General features: G+C 40.6%; 1 protein-coding gene across 1 annotated transcript in view; it reads left to right on the top strand.

Moving 5' to 3' along the window:
* Nucleotides 1-7203: 7203 nt before the first annotated feature.
* The window catches only part of LOC148036100 (tRNA (guanine(26)-N(2))-dimethyltransferase 2-like), an 80140-nt gene continuing 60889 nt past the window's right edge, over nt 7204-26454 (top strand). The window contains exons 1-2 of the mRNA XM_087678082.1: nt 7204-7569; nt 10924-11175. Coding sequence (XP_087534208.1) covers nt 7309-7569; nt 10924-11175 — 513 coding nt within the window. The 5' untranslated portion in view covers nt 7204-7308. The remainder of the gene's footprint in view (nt 7570-10923; nt 11176-26454) is intronic.

Here is a 26454-nt window from a genome sequence, read left to right as displayed (position 1 = left end):
AGTCCATGCAACATGTATGACATAGTGCATCAATGAATGGATTGTCAAGCTCATTCTTAAGAACTTGGAGCACAAGTAACCTATTCATTAGTGGCCACTTATCATGTTAAATACCTGTACAAAATAACTGCTAAGACCATGATTTGTGTTACTACACTTGGCAAATCAAAGGTCATGTTGACTTTTTAATGGTAAAATGATATAGAATGCTACAATGAACATGATATTAGACATAAATTATATTCTGGATTAAGATGGTGAGTTGTGTTTTCTTATTTAATATTGACTTAAACAAAGACCATGATAGGATTATTTAGTCTTATGCTTTGCAAACAATAGACAGTACTAGACATAAATTATGTTCTAAATTGAGATGGAGAATAAAAGCCTATGATAGAATTACTTGATCTTCTATTTTGCAGTGTACATGCCATGTTTGTGAAAATAATACAAAAATGTACTCTTTGCAATGATTCACAAGGCAAGAGAATATTTCAAAAAGGTCAAGACAAGGATATCGCTGATAGATCCTTAAAGACTCCAAAAATGAGAACTATAAGGCCCTCAAAAGTAGAATTACCTGCAATAACCATCAATAGAAGGAATATTGTCACTATCAATACCCATCTCTTAGGTTCTTTTGAACCCTTCATTGGAAATCTTCAAAAGATTCTTTGGTATTTGTGGCATTCCCAACTTGATGATGACAATTAGATTGAGCAACCTTCAAAGCATGTAAGCATCATTATGCTAAATTGCACTGAGATTCAAAGGTTCCAATGAAGATAAATATTTTTAGAAATATATATATATTATGTTGAAAGATATGAAGGTAATTGCATTCAATGCTCTTTTATAAAGTGCTAACCCTCAAATGAACAAGCTAGAAAATCTAAAGTGGAGAACAAGGCCAAGGCAAAAGTGGAACAGAAGACGAAGGCACGCCAATAAAAATATGGAAACATAAGAAGTGCAGAAAAGTCCTAAATCAAGGAAAAAGGTGCACAAGAAAAAGCGCAAGTCGATACTTTTGTAAAAGAGCGCAAGGCGCATCATGATTTAATTTAAGAGCATTGGGCTCTCACCTGTGCAATTTGTAAAGGTAGATGGGCGGTAGGAAGCAAGCTAGGAAGATAGGAGGACAATGGGAAAAAGGACCTCGACCATGTAAAAAAGGGGATAAGGGGATGACCGCCCAAAAGGGATTTAGGGTTTTGTATATAAAGTTGAAAAGTGAATGAGAATCTCATTCTTGTGTGTGGCCAAAAGTAGCTCTCCTCCTCCTCCTCTTCTTCTTCTTGCTTGCTTGAGCTTGTGCTTGAGAGAGGGAGTGTGAGAGTGTGAGGGAGTGAGTGTGTGAGGGTGAGGGACACGTGGTGGAGAAACTCTCCATCTTCTCCTCTCTTCTTCTCTTCTCTTCTCTTCTCTTCACTTGCTCGTGGCAATGGAGCTTGGAGCTTGGAGCTTGAGGATGGAGCTTGCTTGAAGCTTGCACTTGGATTGTGGAGCTACCAGAGTGCTCGGGAGAGGAGGCAACTCGATTGAGCATGGAGGTAAGCTCACTACACTTGTAGAGACGGATAGCGTGTCGGGTGTGTGAGAGGTAGCCATTAGTGCTTAGCTTGGAACGCTTGAAGCAATAAGCAGTTCGTGGGTCTTGGTGGTTGATCGCCTCAACATAAAGAATAAAATCTATTTAGATTGAAATAGCTTGGAAGAAATAAGATTCTAGGGTACAAAAAATTTCATGCTTTAGTTTTGGAACACTCTATATGATTACATTTTGAAATGCATGTACAAAAAAAGAGATGCCAACCTGTTAGACTCAATGTTAGATTTAGGGTTACAAGGATATAAGTACACATCTAGGAGAAGAGGAAGCTTGAGAGAGCACAACTCCAAGTGTATTGAGATATGTGTAAGGAGAAAATTTACAAGACTAAGTATGCCCTAAGGTGAATAGGCATGTATACAAGGCTGGGTGGAAAAAACCTCTGAAAGAGGCAAAAAAGTGCCTTGGCAATCTTGAGTTGTTCAAACACATCACTACCAAAATACAGTAATAAATACCCCTAGAGTGATGCAGTGAACAAGCGCTAGCACTTATATATAGGGAAGTGTCAAGACCAGTGGATTGGATGAATCCACAAAGGGGAGTTTTGTCCTGCGTTGGCACATAGGCCAAACTGATCTCTCTTGTAGAGTCTCTCTCTGACATAATGAGAGTGTACCTCACTGTGCTTAGTACGTGCATGGAACACTAGACTCTGTGCAATTGCCAAGGTGCTCTAACTACTATCAGTAAAGATAGTAGTGGTAGATAATTGTCCAACAGCCAAATCAACCAAAGCATATGAGCCAAACACTCTTAAACTGTAGCTATGAAAGTTGCCATGTACTCAACTTCATAACTAGAAGTGGCCATAATGGGCTACTTCTTACTCAACCATAATATGCACGACTTGCCAAGCATGAAGCAAAAACCACTTGTGGATACATGAGTGTCATAACAATTGACCCTGTTAGAATCCAAAAAAGCATGTAAATTTGGTGGTCATGACTCCCCCTTGGGATAAAATAGCCCAAGGTGCCTCAAATACCAAAAGATCCACGTCATTGCTTGCCAATGCTTTATGCCTTGGCTATGCATAAACCTACTCATCTATGATATTGCAAACTAAATGTCATGCCTCACAAGGCATACATATATCAAGGATCCAATAGTTTGTTGGTAGAGAAAGATATCAAAGCAATCTCCAACATCATGAAGGCTCAACTTCAAACCTATCTCCATAGGAGTAGCAATAGGCTTGTAGTCCTCAAGACCAAATATTTGCAATAATCTCTCCACATGCTTTGTGTGGCACAAAGCAATACCTCCATTGCATTGCTTGAATTGGATGGCCAAATGATGATGTAATAAGTCCAAATCTAACATCTCAAAATCTAAATTCAACCTTAAAATCAGGAATATGTGTCTCATTTGAACTAATGATCAACATATCATCAACATAAACTACAATCAGAAATGATGATGTAATAGGTCCAAATCTAACGTAAAATCTAAATTCAACCTTAAAATTAGGAATGTGTGCCTCATTTGGACTAACGAGCAACATATCATCAACATAAACTACAATCGTCAGATCTACATCACCCTTATGTCTAACATGCAAGGTGCTCTAGTCAAACTATTTTGAAAACCATGTATAGTCACATATACATGTATCTTCTCATACCAAGCATGAGGTGCTTGTTTCAGACCATATAACGCCTTTTGTAATCTAGACTGCTTGTTTTCTTACCCCTTCTATGCAAAATGACAATGCTAAAAAACATACAATTTCTCATATAAATCACTATTTAGAAATACAATATTGATGTCCAACTAATGTACATTCCAACCATTATGAGCTGCTGCTGTACAAATGCTACGAATAGTTGTCATATGGCAAGTGGGAGCAAAGGGATCATCAAAATCAATGCCCTTTTATTGAGTATAACCCTTTGCCACAAGTCTACTTTGCAATGATTAACATTACCATCTAGTTTGCCTTTTAACTTGTAAACCTAAGGAGGAGATTCACAAGACTATGTATGCCCTAAGGTGAATAGGCATATATAGAAGTCTAGGGAAAAAAACGTCCTAAATAAGGAAAAAAGTACCCTAACAATCCGAAGTGGGTTTACACATATCACTATCAAAATATAGTAACACTCATATTCTTAAGAATGTAGCGTGCATAAGAGTTGGTCATTGGCAACCAATTTTCCTAATGAGTTCCTCCTTGCGTAAAGTTTTGGTTAAAGCAATCGTACATAGGAATAATCATATCTTACAAAGGCACTTGAAAAGTCGTTAATATTGTGTCACTAAAGGATAATGCATTATTATAATGTCCTAAATATTGTGCTAGTTACAAAATGGGCCAAGTCATCTTATTGGGGAGTTGTGATGTTGAAGTCACATAAAAATGTCATTTTGATTTTGGCAAATGAATTTTATGAAGAGAGTGATGGAAAATGAATCTTCCTCTCGTACAATTTCCTATTTAGACAAGGGTGTCACCTTATACCCCCATTCTCTATTTGAAATGGGGTCTCTAGAGGGTATCTCATAAAGAACTAGCTCTTTAGAGGGTGCCTCATAGGCTAATGATGAATGGGCTTATGGTTTGCTAATGATTTATTTATGTGTTTTAAAGCTTGTTAGAGAAAACATTCTTAAAGTTGAACGAGTTGTCCAATTGTTTATGGTGTGTATGGCTTCACAAATTGAATGCCTTACTATCTATCAAGTCCTCCTTGGTAGCCAACTTGGAAAACCATTGGTAGAGGCAAGGTCTTCCAACACATAAGATTTCCTAGAAGCACATAGAACTAATCAAAACTCAAATGTAAAGTAGATGAGGCATTGGAATTCCTTGCCTAGCATACTATATGTATAGCTCACAATCCTTGATCGTATGATTCTCACCTACCATAAGGTTATATCTTCCTCTTTGTAAGTGGCTCTTATATCATTGAAAAGCTTGTTGGCTTATTATCCATGAAAACATAAGTTGTAGGTGGGTATTAGCCCCATATCTTGGAAAAAGTTTACAATGTTCCAAGGACGAAGGAGGTAATAATGATTCCATGACTTAATAATTAGATTGATCTTCTCAAGTAATAAATGTAATTACCATTCTTAATAGTCCATTTAAGTAGGGAAAAATAATATTTGCATGTACAATAGTATGTGACATCTATCCAAAAAATCTTGGTCATATCTCATGCCATGATGACTCTTAAGAAACGAAAATCTATGGGCAATTTAATTGAATCTTGGCCTCTTGTTTGGGCATAAAATAAAGAGAAAACTTGTTCAAATGGCTCCAAAGGGGTGGATTGTTTGCTTTGGACTCAATTGTCCCCATGGTAGAGCAAGTTGGAAAGAGAGGAAAAGTTCTATTGAGCTTGAGTCTAAGTTTGCAACCTAATTGATGATCAAGAGTAAGCCCTTACAATTCAAATAATTGAAGTCAACTACATGCGTTTCCAGCTTAATTAAGGCCATTGAAGAATTATTGTCCGCTAAGGGCTAGCTAACAATGTTCCATTTGATAGTTCTACCTTCTCCACAATTGATAATCTAGTATGTGGATTCTTGATCATAGAAATGAATTATTCTAACATAACCAATATCAAACTTTGCAAAAAAGGAGGGGTTGTAGGGAGAACCAAAAGAATTTGGTCCATTGTGAATTTCTTAAGGAGAAAATAAATGATATCTAAGGAGCTCCAAAGTTTCTCTCAATGATGTATTCTTTCATTGGAGAATTCTTGTTGGGTACATGAGTTTCACTCAAAAAAGAGGAATGTTGGAGATGCAAACGTGGTGAAAGAGAAGCATGATATATATATTTTAGAGTAACTAAGCAAGCTGCTTATGAATTTACTTGCTTCAAAATTTAAACTTCTTAGGGTGACTCTTTTTACCATGCCAAAGGCAATGACCATAACAATCCATAGTACTAGAAACGACTTTAAGAAAAAGTTTGAAACATTAAAAAAAAACCAATAAAAAAGGAATTAGTTCCTATGTAGTATGCTGGCATGGTTGGTTTTGGCTCATGACTTATTGCAAAACTTACCTCTTCTTGATTCTCACTACTCATTTCATTTGATTAGGCCTGATTTATGCCAAATCTTACACTTTCTTGTTTGTTATAGATTACCCACGTGTATATGATATATATGCACATTTATGGCAAGCCAATGCATCTCATAGCATTTCACTTTGCCAATATTTTTAAAACAAAATAATATTGATGATTGATCATGTGAATTTTAAGTATTCTTTTGAGCATCTCCACTTTGTAGTCAGAAATGGAGGAAAACCAACTAAACATGTCAAATAGAGACACAATTCATTTATATTAGGTTATTATTAATGTGAAAAGATAGGTAGCATATTAACTTTAAAAAAAAGGTTTCAATATCACAAAATTTGGTGGGTCTCCATGTTAATCATCAAGAGAGCTAATTCCTGTACCACTAAGGGTATATAATGCTTCCATTTGAAGTATTTACATCTTATTTGGCCCTAATGAATTAACTTTGAAAGTCGAGTAACATTTGATTCATTGCTTTTCTCATAGCATATGAAGATTTGTTAGTTGCACTATTTGGAACCCCACTTTAAAGTTTGGTTCCATGAAAGAGTCTAGCCCCACATATTCCAAACTTTAAAACATTTTCATTATTATATTGGAGTCGAAAGCATGCAAACACATCTCCCAATATATTTTGTTTTGTAAAATATGTATTGGAGGTTTTGTTCTTGTTTTGAGCTTGCCCTCTTAGGGCCATCTTGCACAAAGGCTATTAAGGTGAAGCATGTTGCCCCATTCATTAACTCATTGCATTGAAAGGTCTACCATGAATGAGAAGGTTCCTATCGTCAAAATTCTTCATAAGTGCGGCTCAAGAAGTTGGTTCATTGCTTTGCATGCATCCAAGTAAGCCAATGAATGAGCTTAATATTGCTAACCTTTTGTGAACACACTCCTTTTTGTGAGTGTCTGTGGGGGCTTTCCAAGGTTAGGGAGACTCCACTCCCCCCTCAATGTTTGGTGCAATACTCTAAGTAGCAATACTCCAAGTGTGAGTGGGGCCCTTGTAGTTTCAAGGAGTTGGCCACAATGTCTTTGTTAGCATTGAGAGATGAATTTACCTCTCTTTGACAATCGACCCCCCCTTCTTGGTTGATGTCGTAGGCAAGAGCATCACTCGACCCTCGCAGGTAGGAGTAATAGGAACACGATAAGTTTGTCATCTAGGAGCAAAATGGAGGATCGCACAATAGGAGAGCGGGAATCCACCAATCAATACCACACCTGGTCATAATGACCATGAATGTCCTTACCATGCAATATTTGATTTGATTTTGCTTCGGTGATAAAAGTAGGTTTGGGAGCTTTGTGGTGGTTCGGCACATCACCTAAGCTATAGTTGCAATTACAAAGTAGTATAGATGCATATACAATGGCGCGAGGTGGTGGAGGTCCCAAAGAAATTCCCCATTGTTAACTTCAGTTAAATGTTCTCTCTCTCTCTCTCTACAAGGGCAATGGCCTTGCTGGGCGCCCTTGTTTTTAAATATTTATGGCAATTTCATTAGCTTGTTTTGAAAGATAGAGGGAACTCGAGGGTGAATCATTTGGCCTTTATCGAACGAGTTTTAAATTACCTGTCATGTTTGAATAAGACACGGAGCTCCTCAACTGCAGTTAGCTCACTAAGACTAGCGCCCTTAGATGTTATATGTTGAGGCAGGGGTTATCAGCCTGCTGCAGACGCTCTGTCGGGACCATCGCTCGTTGCAAGGCTAGTCTCTTCCTCTTCTCCACTTACGCAGCCATGGCGGAATCACAGTTGCATGGCGGTGGCCCTCTCTCGACCAGAAAGAAGAATGATGGAAACAAAAAAGCAGCACCAACTGATCCCGCAGAGTACAAAATCCTGAAAGAGGGAAATGCTGAAATCTTACTCCATGGCAACGATGTCTTCTACAATAAAGCTCAGGTTTGTAGCGTTTTAGAAGTAGTGCACGTGTAAATGTACTTACGCAATTGTGTCTGTGTTCTTTGCACTATAGGGTGACTTGAATGACAGCTTCTATAAATGATAACTAATGCTTAGATTGGCATGGGAGGCAAGAGTGGCTAGACTATTCTTGAAAACTCAGTGCATGAACAGATTAGTTGGTGGAGAGAGAGAGAGAGAGAGAGAGAGAGAGAGAGAGAGAGAGAGAGAGAGAGAGAGAGAGAGAGAGAGAGAGAGAGAGAGAGAGAGAGAGAGAGAGAGAGAGAGAGAGAGCAAGCAAGCAAGCAAATTGGCCTATGAGACAAAAATAGACATATTTAATAGGTAACTATCATGTTTCCCAAGTACAACAAAGAAATGATAATCTAAGAGAAAACATCTAGTGAGGAAAGAACAAATAATTGAAAGGACTAAAAACTCTAGGGATTTGACACAAGACGGAATCCACACAGGGATTAGTATCATCCTGGTATATCTCTTATGGGTCTCTCCAACATGGATAAGCTATATGGATGCTCAATGGCATGCCAATATCATCTGTATTCTCCAATAGTGCTTGGAGTGAAAACATGGGCTGATAGGCCATAGGTGGTGTGCTCTGCATCTCTTAATGGCTTTGTCTAAGTTTATCCCCATGGTGAAATCACAAGTTGATTTGGGGTGTGTTCTAAAGCATTAGATGTAGTTGCAACTATGAAAATGTTAGTAAGGGTGTATGTGTTGTTGTGTATCTCCAAGGTGCTTGACCTAAGAATATAAGAGGTGGTCTCTATGTTGGCATACCCCTCCAAGAGGGAGAGTCCAAGGGAATGTTGATGTGTAAAGTCCATCACTTGTGATAGTGCCCTAGTGTTTTGAATTAGTAGTGTACGTATCCTTGGTGCTAGAATGCTTAATTTGGGTGCCAAAACTCCTAGTTAGAGTGCATTTCATTTTTGTGTCATACACATTAAATGTGGCTGATTGGTGTTTTTGCACATTAAATGTTGGCCGACTTGTTATTTTGATGTATTTGTTATTATCTATTTGTAGATTGCTTCCCTCCTCCACACCGCCATTCATTGGTTACAAGCATATTGCTTCCATATAGGGATGGTGATAGAGGTGATTTGTAGATTGTAATATGGAAAGATACAAGATTATGATGGCCTAGTTGGGGAACATTTTATGCATGCACATTTTTAATCAAGCTATATGTGAGGGCTTTCTAGTTAGTTGGATAGAGCACACCATTTAACACTCTTTAAGAGTGGGGTTCTATGGTACTAGAAAACTTCAATGCCCGTCATGATTGACTTGGCCAAAGCTATACGGTAGCGTCCTAGAGCATGAGCTTAATACATGGGCATAGAGCACGGGGATGGGGTCAAGAGCGGGTTCACTATGTTCTGACTCTCAAAGTTATTGTAATGTAAGGGGTAGGGCACATGCGAAGGGGATTTATTGTTGTTTTGTGAATTTTTGCAAAGCATTTGGAGCCCATATCCCTATTACCTCTATGGAGACACGGTACACATACACTACCTCACTCTTATCAAGTTCTTAGACAACTTCCTCTCCCTCGACTACTAGAGAGCAAACCCCCCACCTTCTCTAGCACAACTATGGTTTGAGAAGCCATTGACAAGCTTTAGAATGGTTGAGCACAAGATCATGATGGACTAGTAGTAGAACACCTCTCACATGAGTGATATGCGGTCTCTACTTCTACCTCACCTATTCAACAAAGCCCTTTTCAAAGGCTTTCTTGCAATTGTTCAATTGATGCTATAGTACCAATCTTGAAAGCCAGAGATCCTATGGTTCCTACTAACTATAGAACCATCATGGCTGACTACATGTTAGCAAAGTTTTATGGATCTGTACTAGAGCATGAGTTGAGCAAATGGGCAAAGATGCACCAGTATTGGTTAGGTGGATAAGCAAGGTTCAAGAGTGGATATTTTACTCTCAGCCACATCCTCCTGCAAGCTTCGTGTTGGAGAGAGAAGAGAGAGTGAGTGAGGGAGAGAACTCTTGCATGTACACCAAGAAAGGTATAATGATGTGATAGATTGACGATGAAATACAATGCTTAGGATCTCATTAAATAGTCCTAGGATTTCTTGCAAACCTTTGACCCATATAATGCTAGGAGGTGTAAAAGATGTTCACACCTTTAGTAGTTGACTTCATATAGCTTGCTAATCTTCTTAAAAGCCTCAAATGAGATAAGACTCACTTGCACATTGTTAGAAGAATATATTGATTATAAGAATATTTATGTTGCAACAATTGTTAGTACGTGGGAGATTTGTTAAATGAAAAAATCTATACATAGTGATATTTTTCGTATACATGGGGATTTGTGAACTCGATGAACAAGCTGGAATTGTCGCAAGTATACTAATAAATGCAATTGATAACGGCTTCACAAGTAAAGCTTCTTCATTGTCCACCACACATATTACCAAGGCGTGTTTATACAAGGGAATGAATAAAACTAACCAACAAAACCTGGGTGAGTGAACCCATGACACGAAACATAAGGAAAGGAATTATGGGAAGGTCTTTTCTTGAAGAGGCAGTACAAATGTGAGAGAGATGAACATGGTTATGACATGGTCCACTGACAAGCTCAGAGACCAAAGTAAGGCATGGTTTAGAGTTGTGTGCGCATTGCTTAGAGGTGTGTGTGCATTGCTTAGAGGCTGATCAAAAGCTAGCATGGCTCAGAGGCATTGGGCACGTGACTAGAGGTTGAATACCTAGGTATAGCCTTTCGGGTCAACTCAAAGGTCATGCATAAAGTGGTTGCAACATCTCCTAAAATATAACTCCCAATAGAATCATAAAAAGAAAATATAAATCTTTTTAGACAGAAATCTAGGTAGACTATCCCGCACAAGAAATAGATGTGTTAGGAAGGTCTTTACAACATGCAGTAGCATGGTTAGTGTCGAATTCCAAACATGTATTTAACATGCATATTGAAAGGGTTTTTGTGTCATATAGTGTGCAAATCGGATTTCAGTGAGCTCATTCTCTTTCTACTTTGTGACTTTGAAGTACGCAATCTTCTTTCAACTGTAGTTGAGTGTTAATTACAGCAGCACTAAGCAGGTGTTGTAGTCTCTTGTTTGGGCAAGGCAGCAAAAAAGCACATTGCTGAATTAGGGTTACATGTGGAAAAATATAGTATTTTATGCTTGTAAACTAATGGTTTGAACAACATTAGAAATGAATGGTGGTGATTAACACTAGGTTCCATAAATAATGCATGATCATTTCAAAAGAGGTGGTTCACATGGACTCTTTGCATAAGTTTGAAGCTACTATAAACTTTTGGTGCAGGTTGTGAATAGAGATTTGTCAATTGCTGTTCTTCGAGAATTTGTTACTAGAAGGAGAGCGGAATTTCTTAGAAGGGAAGAAAAACGGAAATGCAGGGGTGAGCAAATTGAGAACAGCTCTATGAAATGCGAGGATGAGTGCAGAGAGAACCCTGCTGGTTTTAAAGATATTTCTGGAAATGATGCGAACTTGAATCAGCAAACTGTTCAAAAATCACCAACTCCTAGTGATACACATATTCACATTCTTGAGGTACACACAATTTCAGAAATACAATGTTTCTATGTTTAGATATGCTTTATTCCTCTTGCATTTCGTATGGTACATATGTTTTGTATCCAAAGCTATTTCTGAAAATGATGCAAACTTGAAGCGGCAAATTGTTCAAAAATCAACTCCTAATGATACACCTATTTGCATTCTTGAGGTACAGAAAATATCAGAAATACATACCTCTATCTTTTGACATGCATTATTCCTCTTGCATATTGTATGTAAAATATTTCTTGTAACTGTGTAAAAAGGCAAAATTTGGTGGTGTCTTATGATTGATTTGCAATGGAAAGTTGTTCTGCAAGCATGTGTAATCTTGTAAGTTCTCATTGAGCTTCATGATGTCTGTTGATTTACAGTCTTGTAACAGTTAAGAGAGATGCACTGCATTGATGCAAATATTGATTGTGGAAGAAGACCAATAGAATGTTTTGAGTTTGATGAAATTTTCATTTGATGCGAGTTAATGAGAAAGCCCATCTTCTAAGGATGTTATGATAGTGATGGCATACAGCCAGTTTATTTTTATGTCCTGGCAATTGGATTGCTGTGGGAGATGCTACATGCTAAAAAGGCAAAGACATGGGAGGATCTGCTCGCTGAAATTACATTGTGGACTGGATATTGGCTGGATGTATTCAATCTATTTCGGTTGACACATTGCTGATTGGGTTAAGGTATTGCATTGCCTATGCCAGAAGAAATACTGCATTGACTGAAATGAATGCTGAATACAATGATGTGGATTGATCAGTCCCTGCACGCAACCCGGAGTGTCAGCGAGGGCACGAGATCAGACTGAAATGAATGGCAGCACCGATGTTGGAGAGGAACAAGAGATAAGAGTGCTGAAATTTGCAGAAGAAGAGTGCGATGAGTGACTAGGGGGGCTGCTATATATAGCCCTCCCCCAACTTTGGCTGGCGTGTTGGCGGCCAGCCAAAACTGGCCGATTGGCCCTAAATATGGCCGACCTGCAAACGGCCAGCCAAAACTAGTGTTGGGAATAAAGGCTCACCATGCCTTTTACGGTGTTCGGGTGTGAACACATCCTTACATTCTTGTACTTTATATATTATCTAAACCTATAGTGGTACACCCGTCATGGTACCAAATACTGATTGTGTCGTGCACTCACTCCTTCAACTCACTCTTCCTTCTGCACTCAGTGTGCATAGTACTTTGTCTCGAACGTAGAAAGTGCTATCAAACCGGTATCAGAGCGGGGTGCAGGCGAGCAGGTGACCGGTTGCATGAATAGACAGGTGAGCAGTTGACAGGTCGACATGCAATGTGCAAGACTAGTGGGAGATGAACTTGGTTGGTTGGTCGGGCACATGGGACAGGTTGCAGGTCGACATTCAACGCAGGAGTCAGACGACTTGGTCGATTGGTCAGGCGCTAGGTGGGTGACACGAAAGGAAATCTAATGCAGGTTAAATGGACATGGTTGGTTGGGTCAGGCACCAGGCCGGGCGACATGAAAGCAGGTTCGCTGACCGGTGGGAGATAGGTCCTAGTCACAGACACATTTTCTTTTCCCTCATTTTTTTCTTTAATTTCTGCCATTTTTCCCTTCTCCTCTTTGTTGAGCATTCATATGCACAAACACAATGTGCAATTTTGACCAAGAAAATTGGGGCTTTTCTCAGATTTAGGGACTTCAATGCAAGACAAGACAAATTGCACATTTGGTGCACATTTGCTCGAGGAATTTCAGGGCTTTTCACTTTTTAGTGGAATTTATTCAATCTCATTGACATTTGTGCACTCCAGACCCAAGAAAATTGGGGCTTTTGCAAAATTCCTTCAATTTGTGCAACAACTGTCTGGGATATGCACTTGGATACATGTATTGATGTAGTCTAGACGGATTTCCTTCTGAAAATTTGTGGCTTTTGATCCAAATTGTCAAATTTGTGCCTGGAAATGCTTTTGGAGCAGAAATTGCAGTGAAATTTTGGGGATTTGAAATTTCACATGTAATTGGTGCCTTGGTCTCTAAGTGTGCCAGTAATTGCTTGAGGAGTGTAGCAATAGACACTCTAATTCTGAAAATCTATTTGTAGATCTGAAATTTCTGCAATCTCTGAATTTTCATTGCTGGTTGGTACTTTAGTGTACTGTGGTTACTTGTGTGACATTTGGGCTTGTATTTGGTGACTTTTTTAGTTAATTTAGTACTGCAAATTATGGCTGGAAATAGTGACAGCAGCAATCTTTTGGACATCAAGAAGCTTGAGGGTGCACATAATTTCGCAATATGGCAAAAACAGCGCTACAATGCCTTGCTGTAGAAGAAATGGGTGAAGCCCATCAAAACAAAGGGAATAAAACCAGCAGACATGGAACAAGATGATTGGGATGACTTGGATGAGCTTGCACGCTCTACTATTGAGCTCTCAGTGTCAAACAACTTGCTCTTTAACATTGAGCAGCTGAAGAATTGTATGCTCAGAAAAGTGCAGCCAACAAGGTTTATTGGCTGAAAAAATTAATGGACTTTTACATGGAAGAAGGTACAGCCATGTTTGTACATTTGAACGAGTTCAACTCAATTTTCAGTCAGTTGATTGCTTTGGATTTCCATATTGATGATGAGTTCAAGGCTACTTTCTTGCTATGCACTTTGCTTGAAAGTTGGGATACTTTTAGGATAGCTTTGAGTAACTCGAATGCTCAATTGTTATATTTTGATGTGGAGAGTTCTTTGTTGATGGAAGAACTCAATAGGCAAAATAATTCAACAAATAAGTCTTCTAATGCATTGTACACTAGAGGCAGATTTCAGCAAAAGGGCAGTTCTGAAAATAGAGCACACAACAAGTCTCATGGCAAAAATGTGGAGTGCCATCATTGTGGCCAAAAAGGGCACTACAAACAGGACTTCTGATTATCAAAAGAATTACATGCCTACTAGTCATATAACGTTACCAGGAACGGGGAACGGGAATGGGAACGGGACCCTCTAGAACGGGGGGAACGCCCAAAGTGAGGGAATGGGAACGGAGGGAACGGTACATACATACATACATACATACATACATACATACATACATACATATATATATATATATATATATATATATATATATATATATATATATATATACATACACACACACACACACACACACACACTAAACTTTAAAGCCTAAATAGTAAAGATCCAAGTTACAAGAGCTCCAATTTCCAAGTCAATACTCTAAAGTTCCAAAAGGCTAGCTACTAAGTGCTTTGATTCATGGAAGATGGCTCCACTGTGCCTGAATGCTCATCCTGCTGAACAACATCCTGCCCATCACCATCACCATCATCATCATCGTCATCTTTTTCCCAACATATAAAAGAATCAGCCTTTGCAACTGATGTACGAGCTAGCAAGCGAAGATTGGAGCTCACATAAACTAGGTCATTCGTCTTCATTGTACGAAGACGATTTCTCTTCTTTGAGTGAATGTGATTGAATGAGCTCCATAGTTGCTCTAAACAAGAAGAGCTAATTGTTTGGCTAAGAATACGGATAGCCAAACTCTGCAACTCTGGAGCTTCTGCCCGGTAGTCCTCCCACCATAAAGCAGCCCTAATATTTGTCCTGTCCTCTAGTGCATCCTCTGTACCAAACATCCCTAATGTTTGCCGATATACAGAGAGCTGATTTTTAATTTTGCGTTGCATTTCACGGCTAGGATAAAGCCTTGCAAGCAATGTGTTCCAAGCCTTGATCACCTCAAGGTCTCTTTCTTGCATCTTTCCTTGAAACTCAGGATCAAGCACATATGCTGCAGCATGCATAGGAGAGTCATGCTCATTCCATCTGTTGATGTATAACTCCTTGATCTGCTCATACCTATCTGCATTTGGTTCCAAACTCTCCAACCTCTCAATCATGCGATCCATACCTTCATAGATCTTCCCAATGGATGGATCCATGCCATCTGCAAGCCTCAACATGTGCATAATAGGATCAACCATTTGGTTGGTGCGATTGACCTCATCCCAAAAATCTCTATCAGAAACATATGCATTACATAACACAGCAGTAGCAGTGGCAGCCCCAATCCAATTTTCATACTCATCACTAGCAAATAGCTCCCTAATTGCACCTTTGCAATAGTGCAATCGACCAAGCATAAGAAAGTTATATGCAAATCGTGTATCCGAGTATTTAAGAAGTTCTTTGTCACTTCTCTTGCGAAACTCAGCATGCAAGTACTAATGATTACATATAAATGTGATAATCTTGTTGCCTTTCGCAACAAGAGATGCAATCCATGGCAAGTCCCCAATATTCTTCAACAAGTTATTCAAGCAATGCGCCATGCATGGACTAAAGGTGATATGTGGATACATTGCCATTAAAATGTTTCCTGCTGCCCTGTTTGTAGGTTCACCATCTGCCACAAATTGCACTACATTTTTTGCCCCAACAGCCTGCACTGCCTTGCACCACTCGGATGCCAATACTGGTCATTAAGTACATGGTTAGGATTAAGTACATATTTCTTCAATAGGCTGATATCTAATACATTATGAACCTTTAGGTTCTCAAGGAGTTGCAGTCTATAAGCATTAGGTCCTAGGCACTTAAGGATCTTGTATGGTCCACAATATCTTGGACTTAGCTTCTTGCAATTTCCTAAGGATAGAGAACTCTTCTTTGGGTGTACACGAATGAAAACCAAATCTCCTTCCTCGAAGACTCTATCTTGACGCTTCAAATCCGCGTATGCCTTCTGTCTATCCTTGGCGGCTTGGATGTCCTGTCTTATTGACTTTATTTGGTCCACCATGCCCTGTTGGCCTTGGAGTCCATGTTGTTGGATCCACTGCTATATTTGGTGTCGTCCTGGCATGTGAATTCCCCATAGAAGTGGCTATGCGGTCAAGTAACTCCTGCCTTTTCTCAATTGATACATTGGTGCAAAAACGCACCTCTTTCCCCTCCTCATGTAGAAGATGGGCTCTCACTTTATCAGCCCTACTAGTGCGAGCATAAGGCCAAAGTTTGCATTTCCAAGGGCGAGCCCCTCCACCTCTCAATGGCACCCCTGCATCTACCTCATCCCACCATGGCCAAGTAGTGCTTCGACTTCGTCCAATTGTTGACGAAGTACCTGTTGAGGATGGTGAAGATCCCATAGATGTCAATGCTGCCATCTATATAGAAGTGACAAATAATCAGTAAACTTCAATGAAATTACAGAAATTTGCAGCCAACATTTCAACATCCATGTGTCAGAGTTCAATGAAATTGCAGAAATTTCAACCAAAGTTGAAAGTATAATGAAATTGCAGAAATTTCGGCCAAAATTTCAACATGAGTATCGAGAATCTAGATTCCTCGGACCTCACCTAAACGTGGGCAGGAGTCAGGCCAAGCAATCAATAGAGGTGTGCCGCACGCGACGTAGGCGGGAGAGGCAGGTGGGAGAGTCGGGTGGGCAGAAGTAGGCATGGCCTTGGCGAGGTAGGTGTGGCAAGCTGAGCAGGTGAGCGAAGCGGGAGCAGGCGGAGCAACGGGCGACAGGTGGGAGAAGGCAGGCGACAGGCGGGAGTTTGGAGAAGCTCGTGAGCGACAGGCAGAAGATGCAGGCGAGTCGCGACTGCGTCCAGGTGGACGGGAGCAGGCACGGGAGTAGTGCGCGACAGGCGGGAGTAGCGGGCGACTGTTTTGTTTTTTTAAAATTTAAAAATTATCTTGTTGGAACGGCCGTTCCAAACAGGGAATGGCCGTTCCAAACAGGGAACGGCTAGGGAATGGGCCAGGGAACGGGAGGAAACGTTTCGCTAGCGTTTCCTGGGCTCGTACCTCCCGAAACGCGTTAATCCGTTCCTATGTGCCGGAACGGGCGTTCCGTGTTTCTATGCTACTAGTGTAGCACACTCTTCAGCAAGAGTCCGGGTCTTGCCACAACATGTAAGCCTGAACTATAGTGCATCTCATCAAGGTTTTGTAAAACCAAACACATGCAAACCATTCAATACAAGACTTGTATATTTGGTCATATATGCATTCCATCCATTGTCCTAGTTTATAGAAAGAGCAAGAGCCAACATAGTGAGCACACTTAAAAGAGAGAGACTACAAGTAAGCACAGTTGCCTCTCCAGAGCACAAGAGACTCTTGTAGATCTTCTAAGGGATGGTTGTGCTGAATTTTTAGCTCCGTTCTTTGATTCATCTTCTGAGGACTAGATATCAATATTTTCATGAACTGAAGTAGAGGTTGTATTTCCTAAAATATGGTTGCTATGTGGATCATCTTTATGTTAGGAACTGGGTGGGGCTTAATATTGTCTATCATCTTTATTGAAAGCAACATCTCTTGATATTAAAAACTTCTCAAAGTTAGAATCATACAATTTGTAACGTTTGGACTGAACTGAGTAACCAGTAAAGATGCATCTGTGAGATTTGGGATCAAGTTTCCTTCTCAACTCATAATCAATATGCATATATGCAACACAACCAAAAACTCTAACATGAGATAGCCAGAAACACAAATCCCAGCAGCCATGTGAACTGATGCAGCAGATTGGTCTTCAATTTTCATTCTTGGAATCTAGTGGATCCTTGCCACCTTTGAAGAGCTACACCAGAAAGAAGAGGAATGGGCTTAAAAAGCTTCAGCTTCAAATGACAAAGTAGAAAAGCAGAATTCACATACTTTTCCTGAGCATTTCAGCTCAATTTCTACTTATGCTTATTTGGCACACAGACCTGTAAAGAGAGCCCAGTCATCACAGCCTTGAGAATGCTTAACATTATGGGCTGCGATTTTGTAGGGAAGATGAAAACCAGATCTGATTTTGGCTTTCATAGGGAAAGCATATTAGGGGGTCATTTTACATGCTGTGATGACTCAAGACTACCGAGCCACTAAAATTAGGGTTTGCATTAATCATAAACTATTGTGCATCGATCCATAGTTATGTCTCCTAAAATCAGCCCCCAAAAGCATTATTGCTTATTACTCAACAAAGGCTTCGTTTTTAAGAGCAGGATAAATACACCAAAATCCTCTATAAATTGAGTCAATTGTGGGCATCCCTTTATCCAATTCTGATACAGCTATCATTACTCTCATCCATCTCTCTTCACACTGCTGCCCACAATCCATCCTAGAGCTGCTGCTGCCTACATCAGCTGTTGCCACCCATACGGAGACATGGTTGTCTTTGTACGTAGTACAGACTGATCTGTACAGTATGATCCATATGGTATATTACTGTATGTATACGTGCGATTTTGTACAAAAAAACAGAGCCTTTTTGGCCACCTAGCCCCTCCTATTTTGGGTTGTCCCCATTATTGAGCAAGCAGCTCAAATGGTGACCATCATCTTGAATCACCAATTCCTTTGGTATGAATTCACAATAGATGCTATTCAAATGCTTTGACACAAGGTTTTTCTTTAACTTCTTGGTGGTGTGCCAATCAAGAGAATGTAGAGTTCGCTTGAGAGAATTATTCCTTAACAATGAGTTCCTCATTGGCATTGGGGAACAAACCTATAAGTATTCTATGCTCTCTCTCTCTCTCTCTCTCTCTCTCTCTCGCGCGCGCGTGCGTGCATGTAATGGGTGATTATATTAGACATGACTAAGTATAAGAGTCACGAGAGTGTAGTAGACGAGACTGCCATATGCCAAGGGACTAAATCCTCCTTAGGGAGAAGACCAATGTGTTGAACAAGATCCAGTTGCCAATGAAGAAGTCTTTTCAGCCTAGCAAGATGACTTTGAACTTCGAAGGTAGAATCAAAGATGATAGTATCGTGGTTGATCCAATCATGTTAAAGCCCCAAAACATGATGACCAGAAAGGACATTAGCACAAGTTGAGCTGTGGATGCATGTTCGAAATCCCCTTTAAATAACCTCATAATCACCTCCACATAGGATACATAGAAACACCCCCCCTAGAGAGGATATGTTTCCCTTAAGTTATTCACTCAAAAAACAAGGGAAAGAAAAAGCAAATGGATAATTTACTCCCCCACTCCTCTCAGGCACCTATCCTAGCAATGCCAAGATGTTCATCACCCTCCTCTTAACCCCCATTTTCATAGTCTTTTCCCTTTCTTTAAAACTACCCTCTTAGCCCTCGTTCTCACCATTGAATACGCATTAAATTCGTACTAGGGAACCCTAATATCTGTTCCTCCAAGCCCCATTGAACACCTATCCTCATCTTTCTATGTGCGCAAAGGACTTGTACAAAATCTAGTGCCCATGAGAAGCCAAAGAAGGAGCTAGCTGTGACGAGCCATGTGTTACACGAAACCCTTAAGTCCATCCAAGTTCGAGATGGCCCTGTAACAACATGTGGATGTTGCCAACTTGTCATACTTGGCAATGCTTAAGGACCCTTGTTAACTATAATGAACAGTTAAGGAGTTGGAAAAACAAGAGATGAAGATAAGGACTTGAACTGCCAAAGGATATTGAGAAATCATGAACTAGTTGGTTTAAGGGAAACATTAGCAAATTGTATAGTAATCAAATCAATAGCAATAGGCCTAAAGTCAATGCCATACCTAAATTTTAATGCTAGGAACTAATTTAAATCTATGTGGTCCTTGTGATGTTCGAAGGAGCCATTACTTAAGTAAGTAGAGTAACTTATTTGGAGAAATCCACACAACAAAAGAGACCTAGATCCCCTAGTTATGCTCATCTAAGCAAGATCGACCCAATTAAAAACCCCAATTCCAAGGGGCTCTAATGGAACCACAACCCACCATTTGAGAAGCATATAAGATGGGTCAACTTCTTGTCCGTGCTCTACTTTCAGATTGTCTATGTGGATGGAATAAGAATCTTTTGGCAAATGCTTTATTTGAGAAACCACAAGTTTCACTTGTATCTATTGTCTATCATTAAGAATTGCATAAGATGAAGATGCAATATGTACAACATGAAGACTTTGAAAGAATTATGATCATATCATAATAAAAGAGAAAAAGAACTAGTAATCTTTGTAGTTAATTCACATGGCCAATTACTTATTGAATTAGTTTTCTTCATAATTAATATATATTTACAAATGTGCATTAGTAGCTAGCCACTAACGAGTGATCATAGGTTATGTTGAACCTGCGCAAAGGGTCATAAGAAAGATAGTGTACGCTTCCATCTATTTTATCCGATTGGACCAAAATTTGGACATATCAAGATCAAACGCTTACACAAAAAAGACTCTTGTCTTGGAGTGTAGGCTAGATCCACCCCACTAGACAGTTATGGTCAACACAATATCGATCATGAAAAGTTTGTATGATATGCACATGTAGATGAAAAGTTTAAAATGCACATATATTCTCATTTAGAAAACTCAATATAAGGATTTTTGAAGTATTTTTGTAATGTACTTGGAAGAGCTTTCACATGATATCCATTTTTGAATCAGTCTAAAAATGCTAATCCTAAAAAAATGGATAATCTTCTAAAAGTAGTTTGTGTTCTAGTAGTTCTTATTGAGTTTAGTTGTTTTTGGTAGTTCTTAGCCAAAAGAGAATGCCATAAAGAAGAGACAAGCCTCAAGACACTTGTCATTTAAGCTTCTGAGTGTCCTACCACTTACCCCACTTTATGACATATGAAAGAGCTTAGTTCCTCTCATTCTACATCAAATACTCCACTTCTTCATTATCAAATCTCATAATTTTCTTGTTTTCTCACGATTGCTTACAAGCAACAAACATTTAAATTCACTACAATATCTCTCTTTAGGCTTTGAAGCTCCTCTTTCACTTCGTAATCAGGAAGGAAGCCATGTCAATGTATTTGTGCTCAACCATGAAGAGTCTAGTTGTCTCTCTTTTCTTGTACCCTTGACATTACAAGTGCCAGTGCCGGTATATGCAATACTTTTGACCAAAAATATTACCCATGAGTCTCCCTTGATTGTTTAGAATGCAAGGCAATATTTTTCCCATCAAGATTGAGAGCTTACTACATAAATTTAGCAAATTGTGGTTGCTGAATTAATTGTTGCAAGTTCATAATAGCACATTGCTAACTATGCTCTAAACATTGCATTTGCTCTCAAGATCGTGTACTTGTGGAGTTGCATGTGATTGAGCTACATTCTCACTGATCTCACTCATTGCTTGCTACCTTGAAGCATTTTCAGCATTCGATGACTCAAAACCATATGCCGAGTGCCTTTTGGGAGGGGATTCTTGTTCCTCAATCCTACCACCACTAATATGTGACATCTTTTACTATTTGCCCCTTGCTACACACTGATTTCAGCAAGTAAAACCTTGTTGTAACTCAGCCAAAATGCATGTGTTTGCTCCTCGAAATGACCATAAGCTCATGTTCTTGAAGAAGATGGTGATGTCCAAGTGACGGAACCATGAAATTGGCCTATATATCTTATCTATAGAGCAATAAACATAACACAAAGAACCTGAGAGCTAGAGCGCTCTTGCATAATAGATGATAGTAGATTGGCCCTCAAGGTGAGTGCCTTATAGTATTTCTTTAATGTTGAAGATGAGCCTTTACACGAACCACTTGTGACTCGCCCATGTGATCAACACAATTCTCACAAACGAACACTGTTTTTGCTAATGATTGCTCACGTGCCTTACCCTTCAATGGACTAGATTTTCCCCAATCTCTATCCTCACTTGCTCTCACCAACCTTGACCTATGAGCTTTAAATCCGTCCCAACTACGCACAAAAACCAATGTGTCTTCAAGGATACAAAGTTGTGACAGACCTATAAATCTTTTGTTCATATACCTTGATCTCTGGCATACATTTTCCTTGAGATTAGATACTAAAATTAGTGCTTTCAATGACTTGAAAACCAGCCTTGCATGTCTCAATACATTTTCATTGATGTCTGCTCCGAATCTTCAATGATTTGGCGATTTAAAACAAAGGGAAAATTAAGAGTTTTGGTTAGAATGTCAATGAGCAATTCCACACCTTGATTGATTTGTCGTAAACAAACAACCCTAATTTTGATTAGAGCTTGGCTGTTATAACAATTGACATGCCATTTCCAGCTAGCAAGAGACCCTCCAAGAGCTGGTGACATGCCTTGAAGAGACTTTAACAATAGGCGACAACAATTTAAGGGATGTTTTAGCTAAACAACATCATATTTGGTGTGTTGCATCAGTGGAGACAGCTTTCATGGCTGTCTAGATAGGGAAGCAATTGATTTCTTCCATTTTCTTGCGATGGAAGTCTGAAATTTGTCTTTTTGACATTCTCCCTCATCCTACAACTATTTCTCAACTCCCCTCAGCATCTTCCATCAGTTTGAGTCATCAGATATGGAGATATTGGAAAATCTTCACTATAAATCCTAATTTACAACAAAAATCAGGGTTTGACAGCAACTTGGGGATGCATGCTTAGAATTGAGGGCTCAGGACTTGAATTCTAGTAGTTGAAATTAAAGAATTTTAGGAAGATTCAACAGGTCAGCTAGCCAATGTCAATTTGGGGCTAAATTTGTCTCACAAGGAGCAAGGTGAAGGCCAATTCCCCAAGCAAACCAAGGGACAAATTGGTTTGAAGGCTTGCTGGCCAGTTTTGACAGCAAGAGGCACTTGGATTTATGGAGGGGATAAAAAAATCTTAGTTGTATTGTGTCCATTTGCAATAAAAGCTAAATAAATACCACAAGGGGCGTTCGTTTTGGGGCCTAGAGGCTGTCCATTGTGCAAGATTATAGTGGTGAAATGTACATTTCAATTTGTGTAAATTAATGACTTGTTATAATTAGTATTAAATCACACTAGTACCACCCTATATGAGGAGAAAGGATGGTTTCATGGTTCCATTGCCAGGATACCATCAAATCCCTTGACTTGGTGGTTTTGAAGCACCTAATTGAAGGCCAGAAGTTTTGCTTGAGTGTTGAAATTATGTTCAACAGAGCATTTACAGCAAGTATGTCATCTTAGAGTGAGATGGGATCAAGCAATGACAATGCATCTCATTCTGAAGATGCATATAGTAAAGGGGGAATTGCAATGCCTAATTTTGGAATAGGCTTATAGCAAGGACAGCTAGGACAAAATGTGGTTGTTGACTGAGAAACGGGTCCTTCAAGACCACAAGATGCTAATGAACAGCAAGGAGATGAATAATATGATGACAAGGTCAAGGTTTGATTAAAGGCAGCAGTTGACATCTTTGTTCAATTGGCCAAAGATCCATAGTTTGAGAGATTTTTGAATTCTCTCAAAAAGGATAGCAAGGGCAAGAAGAAGATGCCGTCTTGAATGGCTTTTGGGCAGTAAGAAGCTTTGATAGGATAGCCACCGCAGTCTAAAGATGCACCTGTTAGCCTGCTCTATTTCAATGTCAGTCTGTCATCTCCTGGTTGTGAGCTCTTGTCAGAGTTTGGCAGGAGACAGAGGAGCTCTATCAGTTTAGGTGTTACTGATTTTTGTTGTGCATTCCCTTCCCGGGTGGCAGTCAGCCTTTAGTGGTTGTTTTTGGTGCTGTCGACCAGTTTAGTGGCCGGGGGGGCTATTTATAGCCCCCCCCCCCCCCCCCCCCCCCCCCCATCAGCCACATATACTGTCTTGCAGATTCAGCACACACTCCCTCCTCTCCCACTCCGGCATTGGTGTTGCCTTTGTTTCCAGTCTGATTTGGTGCCTTCACTGACGCTTCGGGCTGCGTGCAGGGACTGATCAGTCCATTTCAGTGTATTCAGCATTCATTTCAGTCAGTGCAGATTTTCTTCCTTCATTCTCTGCTTTCTCTCTCTCTCTCTCTCTCTCTCTCTCTCTGTGTTCGTGTTTCTTCTTCCGTTGCGCACTCTCACATGGTGTCATCGCCTAACTAAGAGCAATTAGGATCTTCCCCGATAGAGAGACACCATCCTCTTCTTCTGCTGCTGCCGACTTCTCTCCAACAGCCAAGGTGGCTCATACTGGCGGCTCCAACCCTTGCGTTAGCTGCAGGCAGCAGTTTTTTGAGGCTGCCACATCATCAACACTCCTCCCCTGGGTGCGTTTTCTGCCACGTCATCAACACTCCTCCCCTGGGTGCATTTTCTGCAAGGCAGCCATCCCTACAGCTGGGCGACACTCCTCCTGGCTGTGTTTTGCTGTTCTCGAGGTTGTTGTACCTTCTGTCGGCCCTCTTCTTGCTGGCGACATCCTCCCAGGCTGCGTTTTGGTGATCGGCGGCTTCTGTCTAGGTGATCTTCATCAGACATCATTGCGTTTTACAGCTCCAGGTGTTTGTAGGCCTCCACAACCTGCGTTTTGGTGGTTGGTGATCCTTTTGGTGGTCATCCTTCGGCATCGGCACAGTTTTCTTTGGTGTGTTTGGTGTTTGCAGATTTGGAAGATGTCTTCCCAGTTTTCAGGCTTTGACGACTCAGAGGATGAGCTTCTTTCTCATCATTCCTCTGAGCTGAGACGGGATTATCAGGAGTTTCGTGATTGACGACAGGAGGAGTCTCCTCACACCCGTCCTTCTGTCTATGCGTCTTAGAGGATTCCATCTACAGTGAAGGTTCCATCGGTGAAGATTGCTTTAGATGTCCGGATGCCTTCCTTGATTTCCTCGATATAGGTGCCCATACTCCCTTTCTTTCCGAAGGAAGACAAGTTGGATGGTTCCAACTACTCCCTATGGTTGTGCAAGGTGGAGTGCATCCTCGATACATTCGACCTATGGGAGCTTTTTTTTTCACCCATCGACCGTCCCCCAGTGGATTCGTCAGATGGAGCTTCTATGGACCGTGCAGCCTTGTGGGATAGGCTCAACTCTAGAGCGCGTTCCTTTCTCTTTATGAGTCTTCACGACTCGGTTTTTTTTCATGTTCACAGGTTAAAGACTGCAGCGGAAGTGTGGAAGAAGCTTGCGTCTTTGTACTAGCATAAGACGTTTGCCCACAAGATTTTTTTGGAGAAGAAGTTGCGGATGCTCAGTCTTGATGATTCTTCTTCCATGAAGGTGCACATCACGAAGATGGAGGACATGCGAGGCGAGCCAGTCTCTCTTAGTTGGGTGATTTCGTCCGAGGATATGGCGATGATTCTCTTGACTCAGCTGCCATCACCCCGGTATGATGTCTTCTACACCAGTCTCATCACCTCGAGGACCCGTGAGAAACTTCTATGGGAGGAACTTTCCCTGCTTGTCTTGGAGCATGACGAGCGTCTCAGAGAGGTGAGTGCCAGTGGCTCCACCAAGGCTTTTATTGCAGGTACCGGTGGCGGCAAGAAGAAGAAGCAACAAAAGGAGAAGGCCAAGGACAAAAAGGAGTAGGACAAGAAGGATGTGAAGGAGATGAAGCCCAAGTGCCCACACTGTGGGAAGGGCACTCATCTCGAGGAGAAGTGTTGGCAAAAGTACCCCCATCTGAAGCCCAAGGAGAAGGACTCAAAGGCGGCCCCAGCCACGATAGAGTCTGCTTTTGTGCATGTCTTTGTTGAGGAGGATACAGCCCTAGCTTCTACCACTCAGGAGAAGCCTTGGCTCGTGGACAGCGGAGCATCTTCTCATATGACCTTTAGATAGGATTGGCTTCAGTATCTTCGTTTGAGAGGGGCCACTGTCACCATTGGTGACAACTCTACAGTTCTTGTTCGAGGCGTGGGGACTTTACCTATGTTTTCTAACAGGCGGTCTTCTTCCGCCAAAGTTCATTATGTACCTGATTTGGGTTTTAAGTTTTAACCTATTGTCTGTGCATGGTCTTACTCAGCTAGGTACCCGAGTCATCTTTACACAGGATGCAGTCACAGTGGAGGATGCTTCTACAGGTGATGCTCTTTGGATAGGTACACAGGAGGGTGGGCTCTACAAGCTCATAGCCTTGGTTGCGAGGGCTTCCCACGAGCTTGGGCTGCTTTGGCATGCTCGTTATGGGCATCTAAACCTTGATTCTATTTGACGGGCTTCTCAGAGGAAGATGGTGGAAGCAAGTATTTGATGCTGATTGTGGACGACTTCAGTCGTTACGTGTGGCCTTATTTCTTGGAGTACAAGAGCCAGGCGTACTTCCGTTTCTGCGAGTGGAAGGTGTTTGTGGAGACACAAACAACTTCCAAAGTTCGTGGTGTACGAGCTGATCATGGTGACGAGTTCACTTCTCACCTTTTCTCTCGGCTTTGCAGGGATCACGGCATTCGGGTGGAGTATTCCCATCCGAATACACCATCAGAGAATGGTGTTGTGGAGCGTGTGAATTGGACCATGGTGGAGATGGCCCGATCCATGCTGGAGCATAGGAGTCTTCCTCATTTCCTTTGGGGTG

Source organism: Lygodium microphyllum, chromosome 5 (genome assembly GCF_053477565.2).
Source record: "Lygodium microphyllum isolate KBCC chromosome 5, Lygodium_microphyllum_v1.1.10, whole genome shotgun sequence".
Taxonomy (NCBI): Eukaryota; Viridiplantae; Streptophyta; class Polypodiopsida; order Schizaeales; family Lygodiaceae; genus Lygodium; species Lygodium microphyllum.
Note: the sequence above shows the minus strand (reverse complement) of the source record. Positions and strands in the feature narration are given on the sequence as shown.